Source organism: Babjeviella inositovora (genome assembly GCF_001661335.1).
Source record: "Babjeviella inositovora NRRL Y-12698 unplaced genomic scaffold BABINscaffold_14, whole genome shotgun sequence".
NCBI lineage: Eukaryota > Fungi > Ascomycota > Pichiomycetes > Serinales > Babjeviella > Babjeviella inositovora.
Window position 1 is genome coordinate 185,893 of NW_017566851.1, and position 21,323 is coordinate 207,215.

General features: G+C 50.0%; 10 protein-coding genes across 10 annotated transcripts; 7 read left to right on the plus strand and 3 right to left on the minus strand.

Moving 5' to 3' along the window:
• Window positions 1-1,177: 1,177 nt before the first annotated feature.
• On the minus strand, window positions 1,178-2,683 carry BABINDRAFT_24512 (protein kinase; the record flags this gene model as incomplete). Its single annotated transcript, XM_019131330.1, has 1 exon — window positions 1,178-2,683. A coding segment is annotated over one exon (1,506 nt), but the record flags the coding sequence as incomplete, so codon positions are not given.
• Window positions 2,684-2,869: 186 nt separating this feature from the next.
• BABINDRAFT_96881 (uncharacterized protein) lies at window positions 2,870-3,347 on the plus strand. The gene has a single exon (XM_019133006.1). The coding sequence runs from the start codon at window positions 3,050-3,052 to the stop codon at window positions 3,287-3,289; it is 240 nt and encodes a 79-aa protein (XP_018982977.1). The 5' UTR covers window positions 2,870-3,049; the 3' UTR covers window positions 3,290-3,347.
• A 1,772-nt stretch (window positions 3,348-5,119) lies between these two features.
• Window positions 5,120-5,788, plus strand: MGE1 (Mge1p; the record flags this gene model as incomplete). Its single annotated transcript, XM_019130908.1, has 2 exons — window positions 5,120-5,177; window positions 5,214-5,788. 2 exons carry the CDS (start codon window positions 5,120-5,122, stop codon window positions 5,786-5,788), a joined length of 633 nt encoding a protein of 210 aa, XP_018982978.1.
• Window positions 5,789-6,997: 1,209 nt separating this feature from the next.
• THI20 (trifunctional hydroxymethylpyrimidine kinase/phosphomethylpyrimidine kinase/thiaminase) lies at window positions 6,998-8,857 on the plus strand. Its single transcript, XM_019129869.1, has one exon. It carries the CDS (start codon window positions 7,075-7,077, stop codon window positions 8,704-8,706), a length of 1,632 nt encoding a protein of 543 aa, XP_018982979.1. The 5' UTR covers window positions 6,998-7,074; the 3' UTR covers window positions 8,707-8,857.
• Window positions 8,858-8,947: 90 nt separating this feature from the next.
• Window positions 8,948-10,917, plus strand: THI6 (bifunctional hydroxyethylthiazole kinase/thiamine-phosphate diphosphorylase). The gene has a single exon (XM_019129870.1). It carries the CDS (start codon window positions 9,205-9,207, stop codon window positions 10,813-10,815), a length of 1,611 nt encoding a protein of 536 aa, XP_018982980.1. The 5' UTR covers window positions 8,948-9,204; the 3' UTR covers window positions 10,816-10,917.
• A 301-nt stretch (window positions 10,918-11,218) lies between these two features.
• Window positions 11,219-11,617, minus strand: BABINDRAFT_41135 (60S ribosomal eL33 domain-containing protein; the record flags this gene model as incomplete). The annotated part of the gene is made up of 1 exon (XM_019132008.1): window positions 11,219-11,617. The coding sequence occupies one exon, from the start codon at window positions 11,615-11,617 to the stop codon at window positions 11,219-11,221; it is 399 nt and encodes a 132-aa protein (XP_018982981.1).
• A 1,834-nt stretch (window positions 11,618-13,451) lies between these two features.
• On the plus strand, window positions 13,452-15,546 carry GDA1 (guanosine diphosphatase). The gene has a single exon (XM_019129871.1). The coding sequence runs from the start codon at window positions 13,538-13,540 to the stop codon at window positions 15,239-15,241; it is 1,704 nt and encodes a 567-aa protein (XP_018982982.1). The 5' UTR covers window positions 13,452-13,537; the 3' UTR covers window positions 15,242-15,546.
• Window positions 15,547-16,860: 1,314 nt separating this feature from the next.
• Window positions 16,861-18,078, plus strand: BABINDRAFT_41143 (NADH/NAD(+) kinase; the record flags this gene model as incomplete). Its single annotated transcript, XM_019132010.1, has 1 exon — window positions 16,861-18,078. The coding sequence occupies one exon, from the start codon at window positions 16,861-16,863 to the stop codon at window positions 18,076-18,078; it is 1,218 nt and encodes a 405-aa protein (XP_018982983.1).
• Window positions 18,079-19,179: 1,101 nt separating this feature from the next.
• Window positions 19,180-19,575, plus strand: BABINDRAFT_168971 (uncharacterized protein; the record flags this gene model as incomplete). The annotated part of the gene is made up of 1 exon (XM_019130621.1): window positions 19,180-19,575. One exon carries the CDS (start codon window positions 19,180-19,182, stop codon window positions 19,573-19,575), a length of 396 nt encoding a protein of 131 aa, XP_018982984.1.
• A 260-nt stretch (window positions 19,576-19,835) lies between these two features.
• Window positions 19,836-21,311, minus strand: BABINDRAFT_168972 (uncharacterized protein; the record flags this gene model as incomplete). Its single annotated transcript, XM_019130622.1, has 1 exon — window positions 19,836-21,311. The coding sequence occupies one exon, from the start codon at window positions 21,309-21,311 to the stop codon at window positions 19,836-19,838; it is 1,476 nt and encodes a 491-aa protein (XP_018982985.1).
• Between the last annotated feature and the right edge of the window lie 12 nt (window positions 21,312-21,323).

Below are 21,323 nucleotides of genomic sequence, written 5' to 3' on the forward strand. Positions count from 1 at the left end.
TACCCGTCTATTCTATTTTCCTGGCTGGGATTAGGAATCCTGTCTCCCAGCTTGATTCGTACCTTCTGGCGCGGTTCATCTACAAGGAACACATATCTGTCAAAATCGTGTCATTAAAAGCAACCAAAACAAAAGAAAAAGATAAAGGTATTAGGGGTAGATGCAGGTAACGACGGAATTACAAATGTGTACAAAAGAATAGAAACCAAGTGACAAAGGGTATTGTCATTGAGGTAACCCCTTTGGGATATTCCCCCCTCCCTCTATCAGCCTGAGAGACCAAAGAAGGATAGTCAGAGGCTCCTTATCTCAATTACGCTCTCATGCTCCGTCTCTTGAAAAAGTCCATCACCTTTCTGGCGGCAGACGCGTCCTTGGTGGAAGCGGTGGACTCGCCAGAAGCAATCCTCGCACTCGAAATAGACGCTCGGGACGGAGCCAGGGAGGCCGAGGGAATGCGTTTCTTTGCTGGGCTAACATTGGGGGCAGATTGCGGCAGAAGCTTCTCGCTATCCAGATTCATAACATTGACGTCACTGGACGGCTCCAACACCTTCCGTGATGCCCGTCTTTCGGGGGTGGTGGCAGGCGGCGACGAGCTGTAGAAGCTCAATAAACTGAACCGGTTCTTCTTCTTGGCCTCCTTGGGGGCGTCGGGCTTGGCTTCCTCCACGCCTCTGTCAGTAGCAGCGGTAGACTTCTGGGACTGAATCTTCAGCGACGCCGGACGTGATCCACCGCGACGGAACACGTCGTCGAGCTGAGCATCGCTCTCCAACAACGTGTTCTCCCCAGAGACCACCATAGTGGTGTCGTCGGACGGGGGCTCGGGGGTGGATCTGGACTTGTATCCAGTCAAACTGACGCCGGGCTGTAAATTCACGTTAATCTCCTTGTTAACCTCAAGGGAGTCCATCTTCTCCTCGATAAAGTGCATCAATGAATTGCGCTTGCTCTCATCCAAGAAAGCGTCGCCTCTGGTCTCGTCCGCGACGATTATGTCGTTGGGTTTGGCCTCATCCAAAACCTCGCTAGGCTTGCTCGGGGTAGTCCTTGGTACCCTCTCTGGGGTTTCGAAACCCTCGGGGATAGCTGACGGCGAGACTTCACGGGCTTTAAACTGGTTCAGAAGCGGAGGAAGCAGTTTAAGGTAGTCAATCGCAAGACTATGGTCGTGAGTGGAAGACGAAGGGTGGTACGAGGTCGGTCTGGGTTTCTTACCCGATGCAGGCAACTTGGAGGATGTCTGCGAGATCTGCGAGCCAGCGGTTTGCGGAGGTGCGGTTGGCAGACTGCGGCGGGTATCGTCGCTGCTAGGGCTTCGGCGGTGTCTCTCCACGATCTTGGCGATGCTCCCGGTGTGTGTGGTAGAGCGTGGAATTGGCGGCAGGGGCATTCTCTGGGTCGAACCGGCCACGACGCCAAGGTTGTTCTCGTGGTCCACCACAGCCTTCAACGCAATGCTAGCAGACGAGTACATGCTCGCGGTGGACGGCCTGTCGCGCTCAAGCGACGACGTAGGCGATCCCCCGGCGTTGTTCGGGGTGCTGGCGGAGAGACCGCTGTTGATCGAGTTTAATGACGGACTTGGTGGGATAACGATGGCATTGGCGACGGAAGCAGAGGTTGTCGGGGCCGAGGGGTTGGAGTACAAGCGGCCAGAGACGTTCTGGGTGGAGTACGACCGCCCGTTGCGGTTCATGACCAACGACGCGGAGCTGGTGCGCTCCACGCCCATAGAGTAGCGCTTGTACGCCTGCTCGCTCGGCTTCAGCTGGTAGCTCTGATCCAACTCCTGGTGTGTGATGGACAAGAGGCCGGCGTATTGGGCCAACCACGGATGGGACTTGATATCGCGCAAGGAGATCCGCTTCCGCGGGTCGGGCACGATGATCCGTCTCAACAAGTCTCTCGCTAGCGGCGACACAAACTCCGGAAACGTCAAGGGCGTCTTGCAGATGTAATGGTATAAGCGCACAATATCCGTGCCATCCTCGTTCTCGGGGTCATCGTCGAACGGCAAGTAGCCGGCGAGCATCGCGTACATGATGACGCCCAACGACCACACGTCTACTTTTGTGCCCTGGTACGGCGACTGGGTCAACACGAGCTCCGGGGCCGCGTAGCACGGCAGGCCGCATGACGTCTTCATTAAGTCGTTCTTGTCCCTATTGAAGGCGTTGACGAAGCCAAAGTCCGACACGATCACGTTCTTGTGCTTGTCGAGCAAAATGTTCTCCAACTTCAAGTCGCGGTGCACGAGGCCCTTAGAGTGCATGTAGTCGATACCGCTCACCATCTGAGCAAAAAGCTTCTTCGCGAGATCCTCCTTCAAGCACTTGTGCGAGAGGATGTAGTCGAAGAGCTCACCGCCCGACGCGTATTCAAGCACAATGCCGATGTACTTGCCGCTCTTCATCACCTCCACAAGCTTGACGATATTGGGGTGGCTGAGTAACTTCAAACTGTTGATTTCGCGATGGATCTTGATCTCCGCCTCCGAGTTTTTTACAATGTTCTCACGCTTGATGAGCTTGATCGCCACCTGCGATGGCTGCTGGCCATCCTTGCGCCAGCCAAGCTTGACCTTGCCGAACTCGCCCTCGCCGAGCGTGGATCCGAGCACGTACGCCCCGAACCTCACCTCGCGATGGATCTTCCGCGGCACGGCAGCCGTGGGTCTGTGTTCTGACTCTGTGTATCCCATGGTTGAGTATGGGGTACCGATGAACTTTTTAAGGTGGCTTGGCTATTTCCGGAGTTATTCGGGTGTACAAGAATCTGGGATTGGGTAGGCGACTATACAGGTCTGTTCGTTCGCAGATCTGGCGTTAAGAGGCAAGTACCTTGTTGATGGCAATGGTGCTTGCTAGAAACAGATAATATCTTGGGGAGCCCTTGGGCGTAAGGAGATATGTGGGAAAGACTTCGGCGGGTAAGCCGTGGGCGCGTAGATCTTTGGAAAGCCTTTAATGGATGTAAGGCTGGTTCCAGTTTCTCGGATATATTTACGATACCCTGGGATAAAGAATGGTAAGGGTGGTTGGCAATGAAAGTGGCGCGGCAGTCCCGTTGTGTTGCAAGTCTAGTCTCTATTGTACTGTCGGGTCTGTTTTGCGGGCGTGAGATCGGGCTGTACTGCGACGTCACAACAAAACAAGCGGGAGAAAAAAATATATATAAACACGTGAGCGTTATGGAGCACAGCTTGCAGGGTACACAGGAATTTCACAAGTGTGGCGGCGTTCAGCTGGGGAAACCAAACAAGACAGTAACAATGCCAGAATGACGCTGGATGGGTGGGCACGAAGGAACGTGTCACGTAAACAAGTACACCGTATCACAAGCTCGACACGAGCTTTAAGGCCAAAACAGGCTGTGCTATATATAGCGGGAGCATGCAGGCTAGAAGCCCTGTGCGCGCCTTGCATCAACCGTGTTGTTGTCTAGACGAAAACAGGAAAAAGGCCCACCATGCAGCCACTTTGGGCTAGATGGGCAGAGTCTGTATAACACAGCCGCATGAGTGTCCGTACCTCTGGATATCCCACATTCGTGGAGTTGGCTTGGTGGGGTCGGTCTTGCCGGGTCAAACCGTTTGCAAAGCCCTGAACCCCATGGGTGGGATTTGCTATGCCTGAATACACACGCCGTAGGCATTGGTCTTTATTACTCTCTTACTGATGACTTGCCTATGCGTGTATCGCTGTCCAAAGCAGAATCTCACGACGAATGGAGACGGGTTAGGCTTCCTTCCGTGCGCGGTGTCTTAGGCGATAGCAACCTTAGCGAGAATAATGATTAGTGAATGGTGTTTCATTCACGTAGCTAGTTACCGGGTGTGACCTCTGGGTAGGATCCACATAACAATGACATACATGCTTGGTAACTCTAAAGTTGCATCATGTTATACTCCTTAGCTTTTGCTTTTCGTAATCAATCTTCGTTTAATGTCGGCCAAGCATTGATCCTGTAGATCGATTATATGGGCTGGTGATTTAGATTGCTTAAAGAGTAAGCGCTTCATACCAGTCCTGGAACAAAGGTTCCAGTACATCCTCTGACAGCGGAGTAGACATAGATGGTTTTAAAGGAAACTTAAAATCTTCTAAACAACCGGTACTATATGTGCTTATCGGTGGTTTGCTCTCTATACTATCACATACACCCCGAGATATCTTTGGTGCAAACCAACCATTTGACCTGTGCACAGGGGAAATTGCTGAAAAACGTTGATAATTGGGCACCTTGGCTGATCGTTTAGGGCTGGTATCTGATGGTTGAGGCTCTGCTTAGGACACGTCTCATTGAAAGGAAAAATTATACAAGCTGTCACAAATTATCTTTAATCGATGATGGGCCATACTTTAGGAGAGTCGTGCAAATGGCACCCTGGTCGTGCTTCTGATCTACGAACACATACAACTTAGCCTTCAGTTGTGAAGGAGACTTTAAAGTTGCCAGGGGGGTCCCCTTATCCGCCTCCCATCAAGCTTTTGCATAACCACAGGTATTTCGTTTCCGCAATATTCAGCTACATGTCACTTTGGGCGGTGCTTTTACTCCCTTCGGTGGAACTTAGCATGAAAAGTACCTTCCTATAAGCGGTAGCAACTCCAATCTGCTATTTTAATAAAACACTTTGTTCCCTTGGTTTGTACCTGGTGTTTTCTCTGTCCATCGCTGCCAAAACTATGGTATCGGCATATGCACTGCACTTACTGCCTGTCAGTTTTTCCGTTCAGTCCGCCGAAATAAACCGGTCCCGAGATGGCGGACTCCGCTTCTCAGTACGCGGCATGGATGAACCTGGCATTCCCAAGAATAAACGCTTTCACCGATACATTCTAGTTCGTATGCTTAGGACCTAAACCCCTAATGAACATCATTTCTCTCGCTATAAATCGGACGAGTCACTATGGTTGTGAGCATTTTTGGTAGTGCGACGCCCAGCCTTGGGAAGGTACTGGAAGGTTTTTTTTTCTCTGGGCTGAAAAATTCGAGGGTGGGCATCCGACGGCGACCCCGAATCACCCCCGCCCTTGCATTTAAACCGTCTAGTTTATCTTTGAGCGCTTCAACCTTGCCTCTTTCCTTTTCATATACAACCCTTTCCAGAATGCAAACCTCTTTATTCGCCTCTATTGCTAGAACTGCTATTCGTCAAGCCGCCGTTCGTCAAGCTGCCATCCGCCCGGTCACCGTCGCCCCAGCTTTCCGTGCCTTCGGCTCTGCCCGTTTCTACTCTGAAAAGGCCGCCGAAGAAGTTAAACCAGAAGAAACCTTGTCTGAAGCCGAGATCCAGTTCAATGCGTTGCAAGAAAAGTACGCTGCCAAGGACAAGGAAGCCGCCGAGATGAAGAATAACTACATCAGAGCCATTGCTGATTTCAGAAACTTGCAGGAAACCACCAAGAGAGAAATCCAAAAGGCCAAGGACTTTGCCTTGCAGAAGTTTGCCAAAGAGTTGATCGAGACCATCGACAACTTCGGCCACGCCTTGAACGCCGTCAAGCCAGAAATTTTGGAGGCCAACAAGGAAGTTAAGGACTTGTACGACGGTGTCAAGATGACCAGGGACATTTTTGTCAAGACCATGAGCAAACACGGTATCGAGGAGATCAATCCAATCGGCGAACCATTCGACCCAAACATGCACGAAGCCACCTTCGAGATCCCACAGCCAGACAAGGAGCCAGGTACCGTCTTCCACGTGCAGCAGTCAGGTTACGTCTTGAACTCCAGAGTCTTGAGAGCTGCCAAGGTGGGTATTGTCAAGGACGCATAAGCCTGACAACATCCAAAATGAAGCCGTTCTTTCCTTATGGCGCTGTCGACTCCCACATTTTCTGGCAGTGCGCTTAATGATACATCATGATGAGAGTTTTGCTTCAGTTTTTTTATATGATAACGAAAACTACGTGTATATTTCCATTCCCTTTTGTCTTTTATCTTTTTTTTTTTTTTCCCTCTCTTTGGAGGATCCATCGCAACCTGTAAATATAAAGTATATCGTGTTATCTGTGTAGGGCTGGGTTTATATCTCTGACATAATATTGGCTTTCGTCAAAGTATAAGATCCGAGATGATGTTGGTTGTGCTAATGAGATATTTAAGTGCGGTAATAACCTTGGGTGGTTTGTCCTTTTATTGTATACTCCATAACCATGAATTGTTTGTAATACTCTGTTGAATTACTAATTTTTTTCCTATATGAAACTGTAGGGAGGAAGGGTACTTCAGAGGAAAGATACATTAAGGCAACAGGTGCGATCTCTTCGGCATAGCACCAACGAAAAATCGAATATGCGCAAAATAAAGCGTGCCTAAATGTGTCAGTGTATTTCTGGGCTGTATCCATCCACTCGCTCTATACATACGGCTTAATATTTAGCTATTCTCAGATATATCGTTCTTTTAAAGATGATATTAATCAAAGGGATTGATATAAGGATTAGTACTATATACTTGTCCGGATTAAGTGTAAAAATAATTATATAAATTTAAATACCATCTGATGTGTATGTTCATATTATGAGCAGCAGTGAAAACTTATATCATTATTAAAATATATAGGATTATATACATAAAAATATTTATATAAGATTATATAGATAAAAATACGTATATACAATATTTATACATACTGGTGGGACATATTTAGGATATCTTACTAAAAACCTTGGTATTTCATACCTATACGTGTATAACAAGAAAATGCCAAGTTACAGACACAATTGGAGCAAAAAGCATAGGTTTAGCTGTATAGCAATATATACTTCTCACGTATGCCCCTGTAGCTTTCACCTGCATATTACCTCTTGTTCACCACTACGAAGCAAAGCTACGCACTACCCTATACATGCATACCGTATGCGTTTATGCTAGCCATTTCGGTCCTGGTAAGAGCATAAACGGATAACCATGCATATAGGAGCATCAGACCCTAAAGACGTTCAATGGAGCATATATTTTTCACCTAGATATCTCCGGGACAAAAATCTCCCTGTCTAGCTATTCGCATATATAGCTCGAGAAAAACCCACATACCTTCAAGAGCCTCCTCGTTAAGCCATGACCACCGAGCTCATTGAAATCACAACTGCCAGTTTACCAGCGACCTCGAGAATGCCGAGAATCCTCACCATCGCTGGGTCGGATTCCTCGGGTGGGGCTGGTATCGAAGCCGATTTGAAAACCTTTTCTGCACACGGCTGCTACGGGCTCACTTGCATGAGCGTGCTCACCGCCCAGAACACCGAAGGGGTCTACGACGTCCATTCGGTTCCAGAGGAGTTCATCGCCCAAGCGTTGGATGCCAATCTCGATGACATAGACATTGACGTTATTAAAACTGGGGTTTTGACGGTTCCGGCTGTCTACGCCTTGAAGCAGGCCTTGGTGAAGCACAACTTTCGCCCCAAGCCTTTGATCATAGACCCCGTCATGGTGAGCACGTCTGGCTACGCCTTATCCGAGTCTGAGTGCTTGAAAGTCTGCATTGACGAACTTTTCCCACTCGCCACTATTGTAACCCCAAACATCGAGGAAGCATACAAGATTCTCACCGCTTTTGGCGAGGAGCCATCCGAAAAGACCCTTACGTCCTTTGAAGAATTGAAAGCCATGGCCTTGAGAATCCACCAGTTGACCAAGTGTGCGGTGGTGTTGCTCAAGGGTGGCCACTCCCCATGGGCCCACCAGCAGGGGAGTGGCTCCAGATACATCACCGATGTGTTGTACGAGAGCACTACCAACCAGTTCACCGTTTACAAGTCTGACTATATCGAGACCACCAACTTGCATGGTACAGGCTGCACTTTGTCTTCCGCAATCAGCTCCCAGCTTGCCCACGGGGTCGAGACCAAGGAGGCTATCGCCGCAGCAATTAAATATGTCCATAATGCTGTCTTGACGGCCGATTTGACGATCGGAGGTGGCAATGGCCCCTTGAACCACTTGTTCAACGTTTCTACCGCTGGCATGGCGGCTACAGCGGCAACTCTGGACACAGAAGCGTTCACCGAGGGTACGGTTTTGTCCTCCTTGCTCACCCATCCAAAGGTTTCCCTGGTGTGGAAGGAGTATATCAACCACGATTTTGTTCGCCAGGTAGCTAGCCGCACCTTACCGGAGGCCTCTTTCGTCTACTTTTTGAGACAGGACTACGTGTACTTGATTAGCTACGCCCAGGTGCATGCCTTGGCCGCTAGTTTGGCTCCAACCATGGAAATCATGTTGAATGAGACCAGAACGATCACCAACATTTCTGTAGAAATGGATAGGCACACCGCCAAGTTGACCGCCAGAGGGATTACAGACTACAAGGATATCAGGGCCGGCCCAGCGTGCACCAACTACCTTAACTACTTCCGAAACATCGCCCGCGACGGAGAGTGGGCCGATATCCACCTTGCGCTTGCCCCGTGCTTGTTTGGATACGGCTATGCAGGTAAATGGGGAATGAAGCTCAACAAGGCGACCGACGAAGCGGACGAGTACTACCAGTGGTTGCAGGACTACGTCTCACCGTGGTTTATGGAAGCCTGTGCCAAGGGCCAGCAGACGATTGAGGAGTGTTTTGCCAGAGCATCGCCGGAAACGATTGAGCGCTACGTTGGAATCTTTGCGGATGTCTGCCAATTGGAAGTTGACTTCTGGAGTGAGGCACTTGCTGCTGCCACCGTTCAACACGACGCAGAATAAAATGTATAGCTTACACATGAGACTTAATCGAACACTATGGGTTTACAGACCCAAATAACATATCAGCAGTGTAAAATAACGCCGCCGACAACGAGGGTGTATTTTTTTGGTTCAGTATAGTCTCAGTATAGCCCCAGTATAGCCTCAGTATAGCCTCAGTTCTCTCACCGATTAGACACATCCCAAAACTTCTAGATGCGCGTTTTTCACCGAAACATACATAATACCTTGCTATTCCATGTATATCGCCTCTTTTCATAGGCTCCAGTAAATGCACGAAAGAGGCCCTTAAAAATCCGCCAGTCCTGTGTCGTATGCATATGGCTAAAGATGAGCCGCATCTCTTATGCAGCCCCTCCATCATCTACTCCTGATAAGTGCATGGACCCGGAAGCGCATACTCCATGTAGACAGCCGAAAACCCTCCTCTCTCCGCCGACCATAAAAGGGCGACCCACAATTTACATCTGCCAAACAGGATAAAATATACCAAATACAATGCAGTTCGATAAGTCGAAAGTGGACTACTCCCTCTACTTGGTGACCTGCGCGGAATTGATTCCGGAGGGGATCGACTTCCTCGACCAGGTGCGTGCAGCCATCGCCAGTGGGGTCACTATCCTCCAGCTTCGCGAGAAGAATCTCGACACCAGAGCGTTTATCGCTAGAGCCAGGGCGGTGCACGAGCTCACCCAAGAGGCTAACATTCCCCTTATCATCAACGACCGTGTGGACGTTGCGCTTGCAGTGGACGCCGAGGGTGTGCATGTCGGCCAGGACGACATGCCGGCCGACGTGGTGAGGCAGTTGATCGGAGACGATAAGATCATCGGTGTCAGCTGCGATAAACCAAATGTCACCAGAGTGGCTATTGCCCATAGGGTGGATTACATTGGTATTGGCCCGGTTTTCGATACCAACACTAAAAAGTTGACCAAGATCCCGGTGGGTCCGTCGGGGGTTCGCGAGGTTTTGGAATGCTTAAGGGAGGAGGGTGGAATGAATGTCAAATCCGTGATTATTGGCGGAATCAACCACGGCAACATCCAAAGGGTCATGTACACCACCACCGTGCCTGGTAAGGCCTGCGACGGTGCTGCTGTTGTATCGTGCATCCTAGCCACGACAGAGTGCGCCAAAGCTACAAGAGAGTTGTGCAGGCTTATCAAGGAAAAACCGGCCCCAGCTGCCATCTCCACCAATACCGAGACCGCAATGTTGATGGAATCGAGCTGTCGCGCAAAGCTCATGGCCACGTCTCCCATGGTCCACCACATCACTAACGGAGTGGCCAAGAACTTCCAAGCCAACGTCACCTTGGCCGTTGGGGCCTCTCCGATCATGTCTGAATGTGCCGAGGAGTATTTAGAGTTGGCCGCGGTGCCAAATACCGCATTGGTGCTCAACACCGGCACCATCACCCAGGAGAGCATCAGTTTGTACACGCATGCGATTGCGTGCTACAACAGGACCGGCGCCCCAATCATCTACGACCCAGTAGGCGCTGGTGCCACCTCTATCCGCCGCGACACCGTCCACCGTCTTTTGAACACCGGGTTGTTCACTGTTATCAAGGGGAACGTGGGTGAGATTTTGGCCGCGGCCGCTGCCACCACTACTGGCAGCCTAGCCACCGGTGAGCTGCATATGCGTGGCGTCGATAGCATTGCGTCTATGAGCACACCGAACGTTATTTTGGTGGCCAAGAAGCTCGCTCTCGCCAACAGAGCCATCGTGGTGGTTACCGGTACCGAGGATATCATTGTCGATGGATGGAACAATGGAGAGTATCTGTTGCCCCAATCAACCCCATCCCAGGCCGCGCGTGTGGTGAGGGGTGGTCATCCACTTATGGGGAAGGTTACCGCCTCTGGGTGTTCTTTGGGCTCCGTCATCGCTGCCTTCGTTGCTGCCAACCCGGGTAACGCGTTTGAAGCTACCGTCACGGCTGTGTCGTTATACAAGTCTGCCGGTTACTTTGCCGGTGTCAAGGCTGAGAAGAGGGGCGAAGGGTCCGGTTCGTTCTTGGCGTATTTTGTGGATTCCTTGTACCATTTGACTGACGGGTTGGCGCCTGACGCTCCCAACACTAAAGTTATGAGTATGTAGACTTTATATAGGATTAATACCTACGGTGTACACCATGCGAGCGATAAAGGAAAGTGTTAGCGTCTGAAGGGTACGTGCTGCAGGTAAACGGAAGTGTAAGGGCTGGGGTGACTGCAGTTACGGAAGTAGAGATATCCGATTATGTCTGAGAGAGATTCATCATTTGCTCCGTTTTCGAAGCTTGTATGCCCCTCACTGCCTAGGATAACCCAAAACCCCAGACAAACAAGTAGCTTGCAGGAGGAAATCCACAACTGGTAATACCACAATAGTTACAAAAGTGTTTATTTAAATGAATAAGGAACTAGAAATATAATAAGACAACCGGGAGAGAGTCATATACGCTATATTATATACTCTCTCTACCTCAGCAGTGGCAAAAATCAGAGAACGTTAAGTACATTTAGATGTTGGATGGGTAGAGGAAAACTCTGACGGAAGCACCGAAGGTCTTAGCTGGCAAGTTCTTTCTGAAGTTGGCTCTGATGACACCGGAGTTACCGTGAGTTCTAGAAACCTTACCCCAGATGACTCTGATCTTAGAACCTCTGATTTCCTTAGAGGCTCTGTAGACGTAAGCGATCTTCTTACCCAAGTAGAACTTAGCTTCTTCAGTGTTGGTGACACCTTCGATCTGGATCAAAGAAACGTTTGGGTTGTTAACACTCTTAGAACGTTGGTAGGAGATGTGCTTACCCTTAACGTATACTAGAAGGGGTGTTAGTAAAAGGTTTCCGAAAGGAGACGGATGTTTATATTGAGCAAATGGCAGAAGAAGTGAAGGGGAAATGGATGTTTGCATAACTGTGATTGGACGTTTCGAGTTCGAATAGCCCATTTGGGCACCTACGCCATCAGATATGGCTATATCTGATAGCTCGTAGTGGTTTTGGAATGGGACTTTTCATCTCTGACGGTTTCAGTGGGATCCGCTTGGCTTGGCTTGGGTAGCTTGGTTGGGTCAAGTCGGTTGTGAATTTTCGGTCCCACCCCATCCGCCACTGCTTTCTTCAACTGTGCTCAATATCGACATTTCCGGGTTCATTTGGTTGACAACATACATCTATGTGATTCAGCCATTGTTACTTGTAGTGATGTTTATGGTTAACAGGTCTAGGGGGTGTGAATATAGAGGACCGTTTTTTTCAATGTATTTTTTGGGTCTCCTCAACCGGGTCTGCCTCCTAATTGAGACGCCGATGGCTCACTCTGCCCTACTGCGAAAACTTTCTCACAGGCAGGCTTGCCGAGTGCTAGTGCTGGAACAAAGGTAGTGCTTGCCTATTCTCAGAGAGGAAGCAAGACTGAGTGAAAGACACGGAACAGAGACACTGGGGCTGGGAAAGAGAAATTGGCTGGCACCTACATGCCGGACATGCTAGAGGGAGAAGATTTTGGAAAGTTTCGCGCGCAGGACAGACAGCTTAGATAGGCGCACGGATGGTTGGCAGGGATACCGCATGTACGCGCATTTTTTTTTTAGTTTTCGCTGTAAATTTGTGACTGCGAAAAGCCTTTGCCACGCCAGCGGCGTTCTTAGATCATGCCAGCCCTATAACCATACACGTGATGAATCATACAGTATGTGCTAGCTACACTGTCACCCATCGAGCAGTATAAAAGAGCCCCCGTCCTATGCCCTTTTTCCAACGGTTTAGAATTTTCCTTTCTTTGTCGACGTACTTCATAGGATCATTTCTATAGTTTACGTCCCTCTTTGACTCTTCAAAAGAGCCATTGAATCCAACTTGGTTGATGAGGTAGATACCTTTGTACCCTAGAGTGAGAAAGTTTTAGCTTGTCTGTGATCCTTAGCGGTCCGGTCATCTACAAATATTTTGCCTTTCGTTTGTGTGCTGGAGCTTGCTCCTTCACCAGAAAGGAGCGATGATCTTGACCCTTTCCCGTCTGCTTCTTCGGGAGTGACGAGCTTGGGTGGGTACAAATGGCTGTCTGACAAGTTATCTACCAATCGACAGCTGTTTTGCAGCTGTTGACTGGTAGATTGACGATGTCTTGCTCCCTGGATTAGGTCGACCATCTGTATACATAGTTTTAATCAATTTTCTATCAACTTGACCGTAGCTGCCTGCTGCTTAATTATCCGTTTCTTCAACATCTTGAACATGTCAGAAAATACAGCGTTCTGTAGCGCAGAAATTTTTTCCAACTTCATGCAAGTAAAAACCTTATTCACGTTGACGTACTTAAGGTTTCGCCTGGGAAACTAACTAGCTCAGGAAATCTCTCCAAGTCCTAAGGGTATCATTTGCGCCCCCTTGTCGTCCGATCACATATACCATGCGTAACAAAGCAACGCTCTAGCGCTTATGTTCTAGTTCTAAAGGCCGGCCTTGATTTAACCGACTGGTAACAAGATGCATGCGTAGGCTTAATTAGCCCCCCTACTTATCACGGGGTCATATACCAAGCTAGAACCACAAGATGCCGTCTATAAGTCCACGATAACGACACTGTAGATATTCTGTCCAGCATTCCGCTCCGCTTAAAATTTGATTTGCCAAGAGACTATATTTAGCGACTCCTACTCCTGGGCTCGGATTAAGTCCTTGGCCTGTGCAGGACAGCGACAACTTTTCGCGCACAGAATTATTAACACGCGTCCCCACGCGCGCATTTTTCCTGACATGGAACGTTTACATCTAAGCCGTTTTGTTCTCTTCCTGGTTTCCACCCCAAGAGACTACATCAGTATTACAAGATGATATTTTCTCCGCGCAAGGCACGTTTCACGATCGCTACGGTGATTCTTTTTGCCTTATTTATCTTCTTCTTCTCCAAGATTGGCAACAGCGGCGAGGATATTTCCAAAGCCACCACTGCAAAGGCCTTCCAGAACGTGGGCGGTCCACCCCCACCATCCCCACCACCAGCCGCTAAGCAACCAGATATCAAGGAGCCAAATGTCCCGGTCCCACCGCCAAAGGAGGACGCCGTGATCGACCCTAAGTTTGTTGATACCGAAAAGGCTGCGGATGCCATCAAGAAGCCGATTGCTGAGGCCGAAGCCGCCAAGAAGCCGGTTACCGACGCGAAGAAGCCGGTTGCCGACGCGAAGAAGGCTGCTGACCCCGACGCCTGTTCCGAATCTGAATTTGTTGTGATGATTGATGCTGGGTCCACCGGTTCGCGCGTGCACGTCTACGAGTTCAACACTTGTGTATCCCCACCAAAGTTGTTGCGTGAGGAGTTCAAGATGATGAATCCAGGCTTATCCTCTTTTGACACAGACGCTACCGGGGCTGCGGCTTCCTTGGACCCATTGTTGGAGATTGCCTTACACACCGTTCCAGTTTCCAAGCATAGCTGTACTCCAATCGCCGTCAAGGCCACTGCGGGTCTCAGATTGCTCGGTGATGCCAAGTCCAGCAAGATTCTCGCGGCGGTGCGCAAGCACTTGGAGGACGATTATCCGTTCGCGGTGGTCGAGGGTGACGGTATATCCATCATGGAGGGTTCCAACGAAGGGGTTTACGCCTGGATCACCGCTAATTATTTATTAGGCAACATCGGGGGTAAGGGCAAGTCCGCTACCGCCGCTGTGTTTGACTTGGGTGGTGGCTCTACCCAGATCGTGTTCCAGCCGCAATTCCCAGTGAACGAGAAGATGGTTGACGGTGAACACAAGTTTGACATTTCCTTCGGAGGCACCGACTTCAACTTGTACCAGTTCTCCCACTTGGGGTACGGTTTAATGCAAGGTCGCGACAAGATCAACAGTTTGCTTATCAATGACAACTTGGCCTCCAATGCCGAACTTGCTGCCTCCAAGGTTGACCAAGGAGCGGACATCAAGACCATCAAGGGTGCTGTTACCTTGAACAACCCGTGCATCCCACCGGGCGTGACCGCCGAGAATGTCAAGGTCACCATGCCTAACAAGGATGTCTACGTGGTCAACTTCCAGGGCCCGGCCACCGCTGCTGGCAGCCAATGTAGCAAGTTGGCGGAGAGCATCTTGAACAAGGACTCTGCCTGCACCGTCCAGCCGTGTTCCTTCAACGGTGCGCACCAGCCTTCGTTGACCAAGACCTTCCAGGCGACCAGTGACATGTACGTGTTCTCCTACTTCTACGACCGCACCAACTCGTTCTTGCCTTCCTCCTTCACCTTAAAAGACTTGCAGGACTTGACCGAGACCATCTGCTCCGGTGATGCCAGTAAGATGTCCTCTTTCACCCACGACGCCATCAAGGAATTACAGGACGAGCCACAGTGGTGCTTGGACTTAACCTTCATGGTTTCCTTGTTGCACACAGGCTACGACATTCCGTTGGAGCGCGAATTAAAGACCGCCAAAAAGATCGCCGACAACGAGCTCGGCTGGTGTTTGGGTGCCTCCTTGCCATTGTTGGACAAGAAGGCCGGTGGCTGGACTTGCAGGGTCACCGAGGTGACCGAATAAGCATAACATGCAAAATGACCAAGAGCTCACGGTAACGGAAACCGGAGGGTCTCGTCTCCCAGTCTCTTCATGTTTGCCCATAGAGTGGACGTGTACAATTTATTTCATGTTACATCGAGGCTGTGGTCTGTAGATCGTGAAGAGGGGTAAACTGGAGAAGAATGTCTAGTAATTGCAGTATATACTTTTCTGAGAAGTATGTGTTTATTGGATGATATCAGTCCACGCCTAGAATACTAATACTCCCGAAACTTGAGAAAACAAGTAATTGTAAACCGGGGGAAGTAGCACTCGGCGCTTTCGGGGACCCCGGGTTGAAATTAAATATGGAGCTTTGAAGAGGACGGAAGCTGCTGCTCTTCTTCACCTAAGATTATTTGGCCATGCATATACCTGCTACGCGACAACCGAAAAATCTCTCGAGATGTAAATCAGAGTTAAAAGGGTGCTACTCTGAAAGCACCAGAGAAGGGCTAGACATGTCCCTTTACCCTAAGGATATTTTATTCGTAGTTTTCCCTATTGCTTGTAGCCGTAAATATTTAATATTACCCACTACAGACTGCCTAACCAGTAACACCCAACAGTACATAAAAGATCTCCAAGCTATCTTATGGACCGGCCGCTTATAGGCTCTGGGCAAATATCTCTGTGCTTCAACCTTTCTCCCGATGATCTTTCTCCCGATACCCGCTCTTCCACCGTGATCGGACAGATATCCGAACAAAAGGGAAAATAGCCTTGAAACTACCCGATACAGCAATATGCCTGTCAGAACTGACGTATAAGATAGCACTCTGCTCCCTCCCCCCAGAGGGACCTAGAGTGGATGACCACGGAAAAGTGAGCAGGCGTATGGTAAATACACGTGCATCGCCATATAAGCCCCCACCCTGTACGTTTAATAGATATCTAATCCATATCAATTATACAATCCATTTCTGGTTGTATATTAACCGAGTAAGATCGTATTATCCGGACTAGCGATATTATTGGGCTTAAAGACGCATAACCCCTACCATCCTCCTGTGAGGTTTGCGGCGGAAACCCGAGAGCCTCTGCGGTCCCGGGTTCCGAAGCGATTAGTAAGGCGACGCCCGCCCCGATAAGCTCCACACTGAAAAAATAGCTGCAAGCCGAAAATTTAGTCTCGGGCTCCTCGGACTATTGACGCCCTGACTCTTATTCTAGCCCCCCTCGTACCCCTATTTTTCTTACCGCCGCCAACCGGCAGAATCTACTCGAGTTACAAGACAACCACCGCTTATATTTTGTCCGCTCCGTCAAGCTGAATTGCTGCATCGACGCCACGTACCTACGCCGCTTGCTTTCTTGCCACCCATACCAAGGCTGCTATAATTCGTCAACCCACTAGTGCATTACCGACACACCCGATCTTCACCTGTCGCATACCTCACGCTTGTTTAACAATGTCTCATTCAAGGCAGCTGTCACATCTCAGCTTCAACGCGCCCGGGGTGCCGATCCCCACCACCAAGAAAGACGGCTACATCATCCACAACAGCTTGTTCTGCGAGACGCCATCGTCTCCTGGGTCATATGCCACATCGCCGATGGCTCTGTCGATGAACATTGCGATTTCGGCCGCACCACCGCGCATGCGCACGCCGGACTTGGCAGCGCCGGACGCGACGTTGACTAAGCTCGGTTCCGGATACCTCAACTCGGTCAAGTCGCACGCGCGTCTCGCACATACCGCCAACGGCGTGCGCAAGCTCGCAAAGAACTTGTCGCGCGCGACGATCGAGGTTGACGTGAAGAACATCATCATCGTCACGAAGCACCACGACGAGCTGCTCATCTACTTGACGCGCGAAGTCGCGGAGTGGCTCTTGCGCCAGAAGCTGGACTTGGACGTTTACGTGGACCGCGGATTCCAAAAGTCGAAGCGTTTCGACGCCGCGGGAATCATCCATGACTACCCTGCGGGGGAGGGCCGTTTGAAGTTCTGGACCAAAGAGCTCACGCTCCTCTGCCCCGAGAAGTTTGATTTGGTGATTTCCCTCGGTGGGGATGGCACCGTGCTTTACATCTCTGCCCTTTTCCAGCGAATTGTTCCACCTGTGATCTGTTTCTCGCTTGGCTCGCTTGGCTTTCTCACTAATTTCAAGTTTGAGCAGTTTCGCGAGAGTTTACAGCGGGTATTCGACAAAGGAGTGAAGGCGATGCTTCGGATGCGGTTTACGGCTCGGGTCTACAAGGCTGACGGCACGTTTATGTGCGAAAACCAAATCTTGAACGAGTTGGTGGTCGACAGGGGCCCCAGTCCGTTTGTGTCGATGCTTGAAATCTACGGAAACGGTGACTTGCTCACCGTGGCCCAGGCGGATGGGGTCATTGTGGCCACTCCCACAGGCTCTACTGCCTACTCGTTATCTGCGGGAGGTAGTTTAGTCCATCCCGGCGTTTCCGCCATCAGCATCACCCCCATTTGCCCCCACACGTTGTCCTTCCGCCCGATCCTCCTTCCCGATAGCATGACGCTCAAGGTCAAGTTACCTGCCCGCTCGCGCTCTACCGCGTGGGCATCCTTCGATGGTCGTGCACGCGTCGAGTTGAAGAAGGGCGACTACGTGATGGTCAAGGCGTCGCTATACCCATTCCCCACAATCGTGGCCTCCAACACTGAATTCATCGATAGCGTCAGTCGTACGTTGAACTGGAATGTCCGCGAACAGCAGAAGCCGTTTGTGCACATGTTGAGCGAGAAAAACCAAAAGTCATATCACAATTCGAAGAAGGAGGTGAAGAAGGAGGTGGGCTCCATTGAAAATGAGTCGGATAGTGATGATGAGTACATCTTTTCCAGCCAGTAGGGCACGAGAATGCTGCCCAATCCACATCCGGGAGGCCTTTAGGGAGTTTAGATTGTATGATAGATTTCCTGCAGGTGTGTGCCCATTCTATTCAGCAATAGTATGATGAAGATGCCCCGTAGAATTTTCTGTAGAATTTTCTCTCGGTGGGCTAGACATCGTTAATGCTACACGAGGTGCCAATGTTAGGCCCGGGGTGCTGAGCATTGGCCCAACAAAAGAATGAATTCAAACGGTTATGGAATGTCCTCAGACACTATAGTTGTTTTCCGGATGGGCCGTAGTGTGATCCGCGTGATATGATTAGGATTTTCATCTATGGGTAATCGGAAACCTCTGGCATTTTAATATTGGAACAGTAAAAGCTCTGTCTCCATAGTGCTAGCACCCAACATTTATGAAGACCCTCATTTTCAAACTAATACCCAAGCTTTCCAATCTATACGGATTGAAACATATACTGCAGCAATGCGTCTGACAAACTTCATATTCCATCTATTTTTTGTTAGCACATCACGTGTGGTCGATCAGACTCGCTAGCGGAGTAGAAGCTTGGCATCTGTTGGAAAGGGACGCCAAATATCCAGCTGGTTATTTCGGAAGGTTATAACGGGCAATGCAGTGAAAAGTCCATTGAGGTTTTACGTTTCTAGTGGATTAAGCAACGGTACTTGTGGTCCGCTCTGTCTCACTTTAGGCTTATAGCCTAACCCTACTCCGACGATGCATGCGTAGCAATAATGTATCAAGCGGCAGCACCGGGTACCCTCTGTTCGAATCCCATTCATCTTAAAATCTCGCCAGTTCAAATATTAGTTAGAGTTTTGTCTTGCATCACAAACTACTTACACACATGCTTGCTTATAGTCGACCATCGGCACAAAAACCATTCATCTGTATCTTGTGCGTCATGATTTTCTGAGACACATTCTGGACTCTTAACTTCGCTAGAAGAGGCATCTCGTCCTCCGATAAAGGTGAATTTATACTGACTTATAGCTGATACTTTTTTTGAGTAAATTAGCTGAAATAAAAACTATAAGAACGGGAAAATCCAGTTTTATCTGAAACAGATATGCAGCTAGCTCAAAGCTCCTAACAATGAATACGAGCGATCTTAACTCCCCCCAGCATCCCCAGGGGAGGGATACAGATTATGAAGCTATAAGGGCTCCATTCAACTTTACCCCTCAAGAATACACTACTGACTTTGGTGCTTTCGCAAAGAAATCAGCACACCGAAGATCGGCCTTTTCGTTCCCAAATGGAAGACATGCTATTTCGGTAGGGCCAGCCGATCGAGATTACACCGGTTCGGAATCGACTGAAGCACCCATACGTTTAAATCCCCCAGTTTCTAGCGCATCTACATCACCAAACTCCTCTATAAGCTCAGCCTCGCCAAGCCAGGTACCTGCCGATTATGCGCCTCCACTCATTGACCTCGATATGGTCTGGAATTCACAGATTCCTCGTCCATACACACAACAGATCTAAGCAGGCACCGTACAAGGCAACAATGGCGGCACTAGTGTAGCCAGAGCCTGCTTTTCTCCATACTACGCTCTCAGCTTTGTTTCAATAAATATCATTTTTTTTACTAAACGACGTACACACCCGCTAGAATTACAGGGTTTCCATAGACAGGTACCATCATGTAGTGTGCCGGCGGGAACCAGCAACAGCGATATGCCAAATCTCCGGAAAAGCTAGAGAGGTAGCCCCTTTCTAGGTCAAAACATCCTATATGCCGCTGTCTATTCGACCTTAAGTTGCTTTTTCACGGTTTCGTTCTCCAAGTTCTCGGCTGATCTCTTCTTCTCATTTTCGGTGTTGATGCCGTCAATGGAGGCCAACGCATCGTCAATTTCTGGCTTCGAGGCAGTGATCGGAGGCAAGGTGACCGATGGTCCGTTACTGTACTGTGGCAGGTGTTGCGGCAGCTGCGGCTGGTGGCCAGCTGGTTGGTTGAGCTGCTGCTGATAAAAGTTTTTGGAGTTCTTGTCGTCAGTCAACCCTTGGGCCAAAATGGCAAGCGCGTCCTGGGCCTGACCCATGGCGTCGTGCGACAGACCGGCAGCCGCGGCTGCAAGCGCGGCATTGAGCTGTTGCTGCTGCTGTTGCTGTTGCTGCTGCTGAAGCGTCTCCACTTTGAGCACGTAGTTCGGCTTGGCGGTGTTGACTTTCCATTCGGCAGGAGTCAAGGAGGAGGCACATTCGTAGCAGTGGTCCACAAAGTTTCTTGAGGCAGGGAACATGCGCTGGCATGCTCTACACCAGCCGGGGTCTTCCTTACCGCTGTTGATGTGGTTACTACCGCCCGTCTTGACGATAACGCCGTCCTTAGGCAAGTTCTTGGTGAATTCGTCGGCACGGCTGTTTCTCTGCTTGTCTTGCACGTAGTGCACCAACTTCAAGTGCCGCTTTAACACATCCAATCGGTTGAAGGCACCACCATTCCGGTGGCAAGTGGGATCGTTCTTCCAGTATGGGCAGTGGAACGCAGGCTCGGCATGCGACTTGATGTGTCGGCGCAAGTCACTTTGTCTGGCAAAGGACCATGGGCAGTCGTCAAAGGTACAGGCGTACGGGCGGTCAGCGGTGCCCTTGTTATCGTCTCCCTTAGCGTTTGGCGGTACCGAGTGTTGGTTACTGGCGGTACCGTTTGCCTTTTTTGCGCGCGGCTTTCCCCCCTTCAAGGGGTCCGGCAGATAGGCCTCTCTGTAGTGGTCAATCAACGCCAGGGCCGCTGGGTTCGCAGCGGCAGTGGACGCAGAAGAGCCCCCCTGATAGTAGCCAGATAAGCCGTTGGCTTGTGCCAGCGGCGCCAGCGTCAGCGCCTGCGGTGTCGTGCCGTTGTTGTAGTAGCCACCCGCTGCGGCAGCTGCGGCGGCGTAGTTGTAGAAATTGTTTGAGCGCGAGGCACTTGGATTCTGATAGTTGTAATTGGCATAGTTGTTGTAATAGGCGGCGTAGGCGGGGTTGGAAGCGCTATTGGCCTCTCCTGCTGGCGGCACAGAGTAGTAATTTGGGTAGTAGTAGGCCGGGTTCACCGGGTTACCAGACGCGGCGGCAGCCCCGGAGACGGAGCCACTTTTTCCGTCAGACGCGTTGGTTTTGCTTCCGGTGGCAGAAGACGGCGCATTCACCGACCCGGTGGAGGGTTTGGATTCGGAGGAGCCCGCAGAAGAGGCTGCAGTCTCGGTGGACTTGATAGTCGGGGAGGTGCTCATTGGACGGGGGGG

Excerpts from the sequence above, each read along its gene's own strand:
- THI6 (XM_019129870.1), top strand. The coding sequence starts at position 9,205 with ATGCAGTTCGATAAGTCGAAAGTGGACTACTCCCTCTACTTGGTGACC.
- GDA1 (XM_019129871.1), top strand. The coding sequence starts at position 13,538 with ATGATATTTTCTCCGCGCAAGGCACGTTTCACGATCGCTACGGTGATT.
- BABINDRAFT_96881 (XM_019133006.1), top strand. The coding sequence starts at position 3,050 with ATGAAAGTGGCGCGGCAGTCCCGTTGTGTTGCAAGTCTAGTCTCTATT.
- THI20 (XM_019129869.1), top strand. The coding sequence starts at position 7,075 with ATGACCACCGAGCTCATTGAAATCACAACTGCCAGTTTACCAGCGACC.